Below are 14,135 nucleotides of genomic sequence, written 5' to 3' on the forward strand. Positions count from 1 at the left end.
AAGAAAAACAAATGTACCTGTGCCTTTGGTCAGAATCTAATATTAGCCAAAATTTACGAAAGGGCTCCTATATAAACGTTTCTCATCATATAAACATTAATATTATGATAGGCATTGCAGAGAAAAGCTAGGAATTCAAAACTCTTGTAATTTTGGAACTTTTATCAATTTCTGAAGATTAAGTTAGTCGACTTGGGTATTCAATCTGCTAACTGGTTCGCTTGGCTTTATTACTTCTGTTACTTACTAAGCACTACAAAGTGCCAAACAGTCTGAACCATATGATCTGTCAGCATGTTATATTTTGCCAAATTTGTAGGGTAGAAGTACTGTGGATAAACTATATTGTTTTCAGTGTGTATGCCAAGCACAAACATCTCATCAATTGTGCACTCTAATACCTAGATAACATGCACATAAGGTTAAAACGCAATTTATGATGAGCATGCTTTTGCTGATAGAAGTTGATATTTGTATTGAACAAGTGTGTATATATAGGACCAAGAGAAAATGTTTCCACCCTCAAGTCCATTTCATCATTAATTACCTCATGACACATCTGCACCTCATCTGAATTTACACATCGATTCTCCAAATCTCTGCATACCTTTTCCCATACAAAAAACAAACTCGGTCTTGAAAATTTCAAACAGGCTCACGCATCCACAGCCTTTTGAGAGAGTGTTCCCTATTTCCAGTCCCTCCAAGCAAAAAGGTACGTCCTCATTTCATTGGCTCAGCTCTAATTTACCTCATCAAATTTATTTGTTAGTTCAAATATCTTGATTGGATGAACGTTCAATCATTTATACTCAGAATTTAAATCAGTTTCATAATTTAACCCTTCAAGCTCTGATGAACATCAGTTGTATCTTTATCTTTCCTTAGATTTGGTGCCTAATCTGAACACAGCATTTCAAATGGGCTTTGGTGCAACCAAAGCAAGAATTCCACATTTTTAATTTCTCACTGCTTGAGCAAAGATCAACTTCAACAATTATGATTACTTTAGCTATCTATACACTAGATTTTACTGATTTGTGTACAAGAACACAAATCCTTGTACTCCTACAGAGCTCTTAGTCTGAGTATTAAGAAAACTTTGATTTGTCTTTCTCTCAAAATGAATAACAAAATTTCTTCATTGCAACTCCATTTGCAATAGAATTTCTGAATGCATCTTCTTTCTCCTGTGCACAAAATATATTGAACCTCCCATTTTTATGTTACCTATAAACCTGAATTCTTGTGGAAAGTATGGGAGGCAGCACAAGTCATAGCAATTTGAATTCCCTTTGTTTCTCCATTAACTTGAAGTTGCACTTCCTGATACCCAGGAGCATATGCACTAGCTGGGATATTTCATAAATGCATTTAAACAATGAGTGGCAAGTACCTAACAAATAGTTAATAATGAAAAAAAAGAGTATATCAGGTAAGAAAAGTGTTTACATTAGAATTCTTTTAATTTTTTTAGAAATCAGTTTAATACTGCACACATGCATTCATAACTAATTGGTGGTGAGCTGATCCAGTCAGCAATCATGTCATAATTTAAATAACCTTACATGACTATATTTATTTCCCTTCTAAGCACTCAAAAACTGTTGATGCTTTCTCCCAGTGCATTTTATATATTTAATTTTTTTCTGGATTTGTTTTCAAATGGTCTAGCTCAAATTCTAAAAATACGACTCCTTGTTTACAATTTATGACAAAAGGTTATGTTTAACTAATGGTCATTTATTTTCAAAAACAGAGGATATATTACCTTTACTGTTGGAAAACCTTGCTGTGTCCGATCTTTCACAGAACCACGGCTACCCTCTGTCAAGTACCGTGCCCGGTGTTGTGTTTCAGGTTGAACGAGTACTTTGAGTTCTTTGCCCTCACTTTTACCAGGATAGTGACCAGTTAGTGCTGGACCCTTCTTTAAAGAAGTTTTCTGTGGCTCTGTTATTCTGTGAAACGTTAAAAACATTTATCACTGAAGTTACTTGAGTGACTAAAATCAAAAGATGCATTATCTGTCACCATACCTCAGCACTGTTGCTCTCTCATCTAAATTGTTGTTTGCATCTTTCATGAAATAATCTTTCATTTTCCTAAACAATTTCACCTGATTTCTGTTACTATGTCCTTCCAGGGAAGAAAGCATAAAATATTCAATTGCCTTAAAGTTTTAATCACGATGTTTAAACACTGAATGATTTACTGAAAAATAAATGATGGAATACAATAGGGAACAGATTGGATACTGGTAGGATATTCGATATCACTTCAGTAAGCTTACGATTCAATCAGGATGCTGGAAGGAAGGCAATGGACCAGATCTTTTTCCAGAACATTTTGAAACTTTAAATTAAAAACGGCCTGAATACATTTCATTACTGCATCTGCATTGTAGCTTAGAAACTTAACTGCTCTTTAACATGGGTCTATGCCATTATTGTGTGTGCAAGTTCCAAAAAGAAATCAAGTTTAGCCAATTAAACTTGAATTAAGTTTATTTTTGATCTTGCCTCCCACTTGCACCAGACAAACAATCATCTCCTCGAACTCTTCCAATCCTCCCTTACCAATTCACCAGGAAATTCAAAGATGAATCAGGATATTGTGATTTATATATATTTTAAATAGCATTTAGTTTAGACTTTAAATTTTGAACTTGTGACATATATTTTCTGTTCTGATTAACATATTTCTGTACCAATGGTGATTTCCTTTTTGAAAGCTAAGAAAGATAGTTCAAAGATGCTAATGGGAATTTGTTTACACTGGAAGAATTTATGAGTGAACAGTGGAATGCAGTAGGCTTTCAGATAGAAGATTCCAGAATTTTCTTTAGGGCTTAGGGGACAGCACACATAGCTTTGGGGGAAAAAAAGAGCTTTCTAATTTCAGATTGGGGTAGTTTATGGAAGGTTTGGCTGTTGCTAGATGTGTAAACAGTTGCTCTTGAAAATTAAAATGTAATTTCAGGACTGTTAAGAGATTACCTCTGTTTAAGGAGTCTAGTTTAATAAGATCCACACCAGAAGTGTTTGGTTAAAAACCTGAGGAGTTATTTGATGTGAAAAAGATTAAGTTCTCTCTGTTACTATAAAGGAGAGTTTTTGGAATTAATGGGATTGTATTTTGCATGTGTTTCAAGACATTTAAACTTGTGTTACATGAAACTAGTTTGGTTTACTCTATTTTATTTGCATTTCTTTTGCACAGTAGACTGGTTTCATTGTAAAACCTGAATCTGCAGCATTACGTGTGTTTGTGTTGCAGTGAAAAACCACCTCATTAAAGCCAAACAAAAAAAGTCTATTAAACCAGGATTCATTTTAGGATCTAACATCAGAAAGATAATAATGTCTCATTCTTCAATTTACCTTACTATATAGTCCCTCAACTTGATTCCATGCCTTGGGAAGTTGACATCCAACAACAACCTACACTTCTTCATTCTGTAGGAAGCACTTATTTTATTGCTGTCTTATTTATATAACCAAATACATCATGATTTTGTATATTGTGCATCTGGACTGGTTTGTTAATTTCACAACAGAAATGATTACATATTATAAGTGTCACTTGTTCAAAGAATGGCCATTCTGAAATCATATAAATCAAGTTCCATTAATAATTTAGGCTGACAATTTCATTATAAACACAATAAAAATTAATTCAAAGCACAAAGACAAAGAATCAGCTGGAAATTTTTACATTATTTCGTAGCCTTAACCATTTCTATTTGCAACAACATACATGGCTTTAAGATAAAATCATGAAGGCAGCCTAATGGGATAATGGCTACCTTAAAGATTACTATTTAATATTGTCAGCCAAATCAGTCAAAATCAGCTTAATTTTCTAAAATGAAAATATTGTGAAGTGAATGAATATGGAATGTTATGGAGTGCAGACAATATAATATTAGATAATATAACAAAGTTTAATAACACTGTTGTAAACCCAAGGCCTTACATCCTTGAAACATATTGGTGACAGGAATATTTTAAGTAACATACTAAAGTAATGGTTTTCTTTTGCTCTCAATAAACTACTCTCGTTACCCACTCCCTTCCAGTATGGGTATCCCTGCAATTGAATTATATGATTTAGACTGAAACATTACTTCAACATTTGCTTTGAGACCTTGTAATATTGAGCAGAAGTACCAACTTTAAGAAGAGCACAAAATAGTTGATGGCAAAATAGTCATCCATTAAACAATTTGTTTTTGCACTGAAGTCAGGAAAAGTCTGTAAGGACTGGCTTGTTTCACACCCCAATTGTTCTTGGAAGATTTCTTGTTAATTTCACTGACGGTTACAAGAAATTGCACACAAAACCAAGACTCTGGGATAAGGTATAAGACTATAACACAGATGACACCTGAAGAAATTTTACCAATTTTGCTCAGTTCATTTTTTTTTAAACCCCAGTGAGAGTCTCATACCAAGCAGATAGCTGAGCTCAACAGAAGGCAGGAAGTGGCATTGCCCACATGTTTATTGAGCTGATGATTCTATTAGGAATTATTTTTTCTCAATGATGAGAGAAATAGAAAAACTTCTATAGATTTACAAAGTCACAAAACTGCGATACTAAGAAAAAACAAGATCACACTTTGAAACAACAGAAATTCTTCAAATAAAGTTACAAAAAAAAAGATGCTGAACACAATGCATGGCAATGGGAAAACACGGGCATCTCTTTCTTCAAGATTACTAATTAAACTTCTCTGCATCATCTCCCAGGCATCCGTTTAAGGTCAAGCTTCAAATTATTATTGAAGAACAAAGAAGCTAACTTTAAATCAGAGGTCACACTCTAAATTGTATTTTTAAATTCATTACTGCTACTTAATAAGTGGTAATCAGATCCATCCATACCAATAAATTTAAAGCAACACCTGTCACATACCTACAGTGAAACTAAAATAACACAGCAAGTGCCAAAGATCCCTACTTTTCTAAACTATAAATGTAGTCTCTGTTGATTCCAAACTTCCTTTAGCCCACCTGTCAATTTCTAAAGAGGGCTTGAATAATTATTTTAGCCTGATGAATCTGTGTTTACATTAGTTGTTTTTTCCTGATCTGATCCCTTGCCACTATTGCCATGGCCACCACTTTAGAAGCTGAATTCAAACTGCAACGCTCTTGTCAGATCCATTTAAAGAACAGCAACTTGTAGTTAAATAAAGGGGTGTTTAAAATTGGATTAATTGAAAGCAAATGATAAAAAGATTCCAACAATACTTCATAATTTTAAAGATCTTTATGATAGACTAAAGCCTATAGCATGTAATAATGCCTTTTTTAAAAACCAAAATATTTAACATTTTGCAGTGATTTTATTAAAAATCTCACTGTAATAGACTTTCTATCACCATAATTATACCCAAAGTACACAAACTTTTCTCAAATGATCTCTATTCCCCATACATGTGGCACTTTTCAGACTTGTATTAATTTTCGCCTGTGACACTTTGGATTTCAATATAATTGATCTATGCAACTCCTATCAATTCACTAAATACTGTTAAAATAAAACTTTTCATTTCAGTCAAATAATAAACTCAGCACAGAAATCCTTATGGATTGCACATTAATAGTTTGGACAAGTCAGCATTTGTCCCCTAATTTCAATTTAATTATTTTCTTTCTAATGGCTCATGTGTCCTAATGCAAGAAGCATTCACAATAAAGGTAGACAAACCAACAGTATAAACAGATATACACAGTTTACGAAACAGTGCAAATGTGGAGATGTGGCTACAGAGTGACCAATAACGAGGAAGAATATTGGCTTGGAAACTTGATGTGGAATCTGTACGGACAGAAATTAGAAACACCAAGGGACAGAAAACACTGGGGGCCTATAGACGACCCCCTCCAAAGAGTATGGAGATGCAAGGGATGGCTCTAAACAGGAAATCAGAGATGCATGCGTAATGGTACAACTGTAATCATGGGTGACTATGTAAATACACATTGACCAAACTGAACTAGCAATAATACTGTGCAGAAAGATTTCCTGGAGTGTGTAAATGTGATTTTTTAAGACCAATATTTTGAGGAACCAATTGTACAGCAGGCTATCCCAAATAAAGCATTGTGGAACGAGAAAGGATTACTTAGCAATTTTGATGTGTAAGATCCACTGGAGAACAGCAACCATAAAACTGTAGTATTGTTCATTAAGATACAGAGTGAAAGTGAATCCGAAACTAGGATCCTGAATCTAAATTAAAAGGGAACTATGAGGGTACGAAGAATGACTTGGCAATGATAGATTGGAGAACCTTACTATAAGGTTGGTAGTTGATGGGCAATGGCTAATATTTAAGCAATGTATACATGATTTACAACAGTGCATTCTTGCATCAGATAGGAATGAAACAGGAAAGATGCCTCAACCTTGGTTTACAAAATAAGTCAGGGCTAAGATTAGAATCAGAGACATACAAAATTGCCAGAGAAGGTAGCAAGCATAACGACTGGCAGCAGTTTAGAATTCAGCAAATGAGGACAGAAAAATAGATCAAGAGGAGGATAATAGAGTACAACAGTAAACTTGCAGGGGCAATAAAAATTGACTCTAAAAATTTCTATAAATATGTGGAGGAAAATATTAGCAAAGATGAATATTGGTCCCTTACAGGCAGAAATGGGGGAAATTATACTGGGGAATAAAGAAATGGCAGGAAAATTGGCACAGCAAGTTTAAATCATGGCAGGAAAGGACAGTCGAGTGGAATGTGTTCCTGTCATTTATGGGAGTCAATGACCCTACTGGTGTCCTAAATGACTACACGTGCAGGATGTGCTCCCAACTGCACAAACTTGAGCTCTGTGCTTCAGAGCTTAAAGAGCGGTTGAAGGCAGGGTGATAAACCCACAAGGCTGAAAGGCCCGTGGATAACACATTTAGAGATGGTCACACTGCAGCTGAAGAGACTGAAGGAATGAAGAGAATGAGTGACCACCAGGCAGTCGAGGAGAAACAGGTAGGTAGTGATGGAGTCCCCTGGATCCCTCTCACAAATTGGTTTTCCATTCTGGAAGCTGAGTAGGGGTCTGCTACCTCAAGGGACTGCAGTCAGAGCCAGGCATCTGGCACCAAAAATGGCTTGACTGTGCAGAGGGAAGAAAGATGAAAGCAAGAGTGATAGTAACAGGGGATTAGCTAGTTAGGGGAAAAGACAGGTTGCAGACATGACTCCAGGATGGTGAGTTGCCTCCCTGCTGTCAGGGTCAGGGATGTCACTGAGCAGCTCCAGGGCATCCTGAAGGATAAACTGACAGAAGTTGTGGAACACATTGGTACCATCATCATAGATATAACGAGGGATAAGGTCTTGCATCAAGAGGTCAGAGAGCTAGATTAAGAAGTAGGACCTCAAAAGTTGTAATGTCAGGATTACTCCCAGTGGCATAGACTCGCAAGCACAGAAATACGAAAATAAAGCAGATGAATGCACGTGTCAAGACTTGAAGCAGAAGGGATGGTTTTAGATTCCTGGATCACTGGGACTGTGCCTGGAAAGGTAGAAACTCTACAAACAGGATGGTCTGCACCTGAACCAGAATAGGACCAACATCCTCGTAGAATGGTTTGCTAGTTGTTTCAGCAGCGGGAGTCCAGGAAAAGGTAAGCTTTTTGACTATAAAAGTCTTACCTCGCGTGACTACGGCCTTTCAGTTGTTTCAGCAGCGGGAGTCCGGGAGAAAGCGCGAGGGCAGCCTGGGAAGGTAAGCTTCCACCCAATAAATTTGGGAGGTAACTAATACCCGAGACACTACATGCGTAGTGTCTCCCACCCTTCCACCTCCTCTAACCTAATAATAACGACTAAGTGTGGTGAGCAGGTAAGCTACTTGCATTTTTTTTTCCTCATCTCTTTGTTATCTTTCGGGGTGGTCACCTAGATGCCAAATCCTCTGGGAGCAGGTAAGAAGGCAAAGCCAGAGTCTGTTTGAGTAAGTAACGGAGTAAAGTTACTGGTGCAGAGAACACTGCGAAACTAACAAAAAACTAATTAATTTTAAATAATTAACTAAGTAGAGATGGCAGGCCAGGTGATGTGTTGTAGCTGTACAACGTGGGAGCTAGCTGATCCCATTGAGAATGGCAGTGACCACATCTGCAGCAAGTGTTGACTGCTTGAGGAGCTCCGGCTCAAAATTGATGAGCTGGAATCCGAACTCCAAACACTGCAGCACATCCGGGAGGGGGAGAAATACCTGGATGCTGTGTTCTAGGAGGCAGTCACACCTAGTAGATTAACTAATGTTAATTCGATTGGCGGGCAGGGACAGCAGTGTGTGACTGCGAGTGAGGCAGGTAGAGGGACCCTGCAGACAGCAACACAGGAGCCGCAGCCCTTGACATTGTCCCACAGGTATGAGGCACTTGCTCCCTGCGTGGATGAGGAACAGGGCTGCAGGAAGGATGAGTCAACTGACCATGGCACCAGGGTCCAGGAGGCCATTCAAGAGGGGGGAGCAAAAAGACAGATTGTAGTTGTAGGGGATTCCATCATCAGGGGGATAGACAGTATCCTTTGCGAGCAGGATAGAGAATCCCGCATGGTGTGTTGCCTACCTGGTGCCAGGGTGCGAGACATCTCTGACTGGCTTGAGAGGATACTAGAGAGGGAGGGGGAGGATCCAGTTGTTGTGGTCCACGTAGGTACTAACAACATAGGTAGGACTAGGAAAAAAGACCTGTTTTGGGACTATGAAAAGCTAGGAACAAAATTAAAAAACAGGTCTTCAAGGGTCATAATCTCTGGATTGCTGCCCGAGCCACATGCAAATTGGCATAGGGAGGCGAAGATCAGGGAAGTAAACACGTGGCTAAAAGAGTGGTGTGGGAAAGAGGGTTTCCTTTTCATGGGGCACTGGCATCAGTTCTGGGACAGGAGGGATCTATACTGCCGGGATGGACTCCACCTGAACAGGGCCGGGTTCAGTGTTCTGGCGAAAAGGGTAAATAGGGTGGTTAATAGGACTTTAAACTAGTAAGTAGTGGGGGGGAAGGGAGAAGTGAGTGTAGAGGGAGAATAACAATTAATGTAAAGCAAAGCAGCAGGTTAGCAGGTGACGAGGAAGCTTCAACTCCATTGAAAATTAGGAAAAAAGTTAAAGGGAAGGAGTACTCAAGAGCTGTTAGTAATGGAGGTAATAGAACCCAAAAAAGGTGCAAAAACTGGCATAACGGCACTTTATCTGAATGCCTGGAGCATTCAAAACAAGGTGGATGAGTTGATGGTGCAAATCATGGCAAATGGGTATGATTTAGTGGCCATTACAGAGACATGGTTACAGGATGGTCATGACTGGGAGTTAAAAATGCCGGGGTATCAAACTATTCGGAAGGACAGACAGGAAGGTAAGGGAGGTGGTGTTGCTCTGATTTTTAAGGATGATATAAGGCCGGTAGTGAGAGATGACATAGGTTCTAGTGAACAAAATGTTGAATACATTTGGGTGGAAATTAGGAATAGCAGGGAGAAGAAGTCACTGATAGGTGTGGTCTTTAGGCCACCAAATAATGACATCGTGGTGGGGCGGGCAATAAACATAGAAATAGCTAATGCATGTAAAAATGGTACAGCAATTATCATGGGGGATTTTAATTTACATATCGATTGGTCAAACCAGGTCAGTCATGGCAGCCTTGAAGAGGGGTTCATAGAATGCATCCGCGATAATTTCCTTGAACAATATGTAATGGAACCTACGAGGGAACAAGCTATCCTAGATCTAGTCCTGTGTAATGAGACAGGAAAAATTAATGATCTCACAGTTAGGGATCGTCACAGAAGGAGCGATCACAGTATGGTCGAATTAAATTACAGATGGAGCATGAGAAGGTTAAATCCAGTACCTATGTCCTGTGCTTAAACAAAGGAGACTATGAAGGAATGAGGGAGGAGTTAGCTAAGGTAGAATGGGAGCAAAAACATTATGGTGGGTCAATTGAGGAACAGTGGAGGACTTGCAAAACGATTTTTCACAGGGCTCTGCAGAACTATTCTTCCTTATCATTGGAATACTGTAGGAAAAGAGAGAGCCAGCCACGGTAGTCTAAGGAAATAAAGGAAAGTATCAGATTGAAAAAAAACTCATACAAAAAAGCAAAGAGTAGTGGGAAACTAGTAGACTGGGAAATCTTTAAAGGCCAACAGAAAGCCACAAAAAAAGTTATAAAGAAAAGTAAGATAGATTATGAGAGTAAAATAGCTCAGAATACGAAAACAGGCAGCAAAAGTTTCTATAAATATGTAAATCGTAAAAGAGTGGCGAAGGTAAACATTGGTCCTTTAGAGGATGAGAAGGCCAATTCAATAACTGGGAATGAGGCAATAGCCGAGACATTAAACAGTTATTTTGTGTCGGTCTTCACAGTGGAAGACACAAATAACATGCCGAAAACTAGTGGCAAGAAGGTTACAGCAGATGAGGACCTAGAAACTATCATTATCACTAAGGAGGCAGTGCTGGGCAAGCTAATGGGGCTAAAGGAAGACAAGTCTCCTGGCCCTGATGAAATGCATCCCAGGGTACTAAAAGACGTGATGGGGGAAAAGCAAATGCACTAGTAATTATTTACCAAAATTCACTGGACTCTGGGGTGGTTCCCGCAGATTGGAAAACAGCCAATGTGACGCCACTGTTTAAAAAAGGAAGTAGACAAAAAGCAGGTAGCTATAAGCCAGTTAGCTTAACTTCGGTAGTGGGGAAAATGCTTGAATCTATCATTAAGGAAGAAATAGCAAGACATCTGGATATAAATTGTCCCATTGGGAACACCCAGCATGGGTTCATGAAGGGTAGGTCATGTTTAACTAATTTGGTGGAATTCTTTGAGGACATTACTTGCATGGTGGACAATGGGGAACCTGTGGATGTGGTGTATCTGGATTTCCAGAAGGCATTTGACAAGGTACCACACCAAAGGCTGCTACACAAGATAAATGTTGCGCGGTATTACAGGTAATGTACTGGCATGGATAGAGGATCGGTTGACCAGTAGAAAGCAAAGAGTACGGGTAAATGGGTGTTTTTCTGGTTGGCGGTCAGTGGCTAGTGGTGTGCCTCAGGGATCAGTGTTGGGACCGCAATTGTTTACTATTTACATAGATGATTTGGAGTTGGGGACTAAGTGTGGTGTGTCAAAATTTGCAGATGACACTAAGGTGAGTGGTAGAGCAAAGTGTGCAGAAGACACTGAAAGTCTGCAGAGGGATATAGATAGTCTGAGTGGGCAAAGGTCTGGCAGATGGAGTACAATGTTGATAAGTGTGAAGTCATCCATTTTGGTAGGAACAACAGCAAAATGGACTACGTTTTAAATGGTAAAAAATTGCAGCACGCTGCTGTGCAGAGGGACTTGGGTGTCCTTGTGCATGAATCGCTAAAAGTAGGATTGTAGGTGCAGCAGGTAATTAAAAAGGCAAATGGAATTTTGTCTGCCATTGCTAGAGGGATGGAGTTTAAAAACAGGGAGGCTATGCTGCAGCTGTACAGGATCCTGGTGAGGCCACACCTGGAGTACTGCGTGCAGTTTTGGTCTCCTTACTTGAGAAGGGATATACTAGCACTGGAGGGGGTGCAGAGGAGATTCACTCGATTGATTCCAGAGTTGAGAGGGTTGGATTACGAGGAGAGACCGAGTAGACTGGGATTATACTCATTGGAATTCAGAAGAATGAGGGGAGATCTTATAGAAACATATAAGATTATGAAACGAATAGATAAGGTGGAGGCAGGGAGGTTGTTTCTGCTAGCAGGTGAAACTAGGACTAGGAGGGCATCGCCTCAAAATAAAGGGAAGCAGATGTAGGACTGAGGTCAGGAGGAACTTCTTCACCCAAAGGGTTGTGAATCTGTGGAATTCCCTGCCCAGTGAAGCAGTTGAAGCTACCTCACTGAATGTTTTTAAGGCAAGGCTAGATAAATTTTTGAACAGTAAAGGAATTAAGGGTTATGGTGAGTGGGCGGGTAAGTGGAGCTGAGTCTCAAAAAGATCAGCCATGATCTTATTAGATGGCGGCGCAGGCTCGAGGGGCCAGATGGCCTACTCCTGCTCCTCGTTCTTATGTTCTTATGTAGTGCTGCTGGGAGGAGTTTAAACCAGTTCAACAGGAACAAAGGTCACTGTGCACGAATTCAGTAGCAATGTTGCATAAGTGAGAAAATTAACCAAGGCAAAGCGAACTGAGCCATACTGTGCCTGGAGGGCGTAATGGGAGGTTGGATGGCCTCTACTTTAATGTCAGGAATACTAACAGCAAGGCAGATGAGTTAAGGGCGTGGATTGACACATGGAACTTCGATGTTGTTGCCATTATACAGATGTGGTTGAGGAAGGCACAAGACTGGCAACTTTACATTTCAGGGTATGGAATCTTTGGGCAGGACAAGGGAGAGTGGAGGTAGTGTCACATTATTAATTAGGGTGCCAGTATCTGCAGAAAGGAGGTATGATATCTTGAAAGGGTTGTCAAATGAAGCTTTGTGGGTAGAACTTAGAAATAAAAAGGCGCAGTCACACTCTTAGGAGTTTATCATAAGTCCCCAAACAAACAGTCAGCATGCAATTGAGGAGCAGATACGTAGTCAATTCACTTAAACGTTTAAAAAGAATAATAGGGTGATTTCAACTACCCCAATATTAATTGGAATAATCACACAGTATAAAAGGTTTAGAGGGGGCAGATTTCTTGAAATGTGTACATGAGGGCTTTTCACACAATCATGTGGAATATCTGACAAGGGACAGCGAAGTGTTGGACCTAATTCCGGGAATGAAGCCAGACAAGTGTTTGAGGTGACAATAGGGAAGCATTTTAGCTGATAGCAAACACAATATCGTAAGTTTTAAACAGTTCTGAGGAAGGGTCACCGGACCCGAAATGTGAGCTTTTCCAGCAACTTTGTTTTTGTTCCTGATTTACAGCATCCGCAGTTCTTATTGTATGTTTTAAGTTTGCTATGGAAAAGGGAAAGATGGTCTGCAAAAACAAAAAGGGTTTAGTTTGGGATAAGGCAGATTATTTCTAAAATAAGGTAGAATCCAGCCAAAACAGACAGGGAATGGAGACATGCAAGTAACTCTACAGCAGAATAGTGGGAGGCATTCAAAAAGATATTGGGCGAATACAAGACCAACATGTTCCCTTTAGGGTGAAGTGCAAAAGCAACATGCCCAAAGAATCATGGATGTCTAGGGATATTCAGGACTGAATAGAAAGAAAAATAGATGTAAAATGGACCTACATTGTTATGCTCCTCGAAGATTGGAAGTGCTGTGGGGAGCTCAAGAAAGCAATTTGGAGAGCAAAGAGGCAACATGAGAAATGCTGGCAGGCAAGGTTAGAGAGAATCCCAAGATATTCTACAAGTATACAAAGGGGAAGAGAATAACCAGGGAAACAGTAGGGCCTATTAGGGCCCAAGGGGGCAATCTTTGCATGAAGTCAGTGGATACGGTAGAGTGTTAAATGAGTATTTCACAGCTGTCTTTACTAGGGAGAAGGAGGATGCAAATACAGAATTTGAGTAGATGTACTGTGAGGTTTGTAAACAAACTGACATAGGAAACAGGGAGGTTTTTGCAGATTTAAAAAAGTGGATAAATCCCCAAGTCCAGATGAGGTGTATCCCAGGCTGCGGTGGAAGATGGGAGGAAATTACAGGGGCCCTTACCCAAATTTTTAAACAGTCTCTGGCCACAATGGAGGTACCCGAGGATTGTAGGACAGTTAATTTGGTTGCACTTAAGACAGGTGATGAGGACAAAATTAATCTCCATTTACAGAGGCAATGTTTGATCAGGAATAGTCAGCATGGCTTTGTCAGAGGGAGGTCATGCCTAACAAATCTGGAATTTTTTTGAGGGGGTGACCAAGTGTCTGGATCAGGGTAGGGCAGTTAATGCAGTATATGTGTATTTCAGCAAGGCCTTTCAAAAGGTCCCATATGGGAAACTGATAAAAGATAAAAGCATGGAATCCAGGGTAACTTGGCAACATGGATCCAAAGTTATTTCAGAGATAGTAGGAACTGCAGATGCTGGAGAATCTGAGATAACAAGGTGTAGAGCTGGATGAACACAGCAGGCCA

The 14,135-nt window shown here is 39.5% G+C and overlaps 1 protein-coding gene across 2 annotated transcripts in view; it reads right to left on the minus strand.

Moving 5' to 3' along the window:
* The window catches only part of LOC109932279 (nuclear factor of activated T-cells 5-like), a 100,463-nt gene that overhangs the window by 57,916 nt on the left and 28,412 nt on the right, over window positions 1-14,135 (minus strand). For both annotated transcript variants that reach the window (XM_048606044.1, XM_048606042.1), the window contains exon 3: window positions 1,772-1,961. In XM_048606044.1, the coding sequence (XP_048462001.1) occupies window positions 1,772-1,961 (190 nt within the window). The remainder of the gene's footprint in view (window positions 1-1,771; window positions 1,962-14,135) is intronic.

This window comes from Rhincodon typus, chromosome 15, assembly GCF_021869965.1.
Source record: "Rhincodon typus isolate 14 chromosome 15, sRhiTyp1.1, whole genome shotgun sequence".
Taxonomy (NCBI): Eukaryota; Metazoa; Chordata; class Chondrichthyes; order Orectolobiformes; family Rhincodontidae; genus Rhincodon; species Rhincodon typus.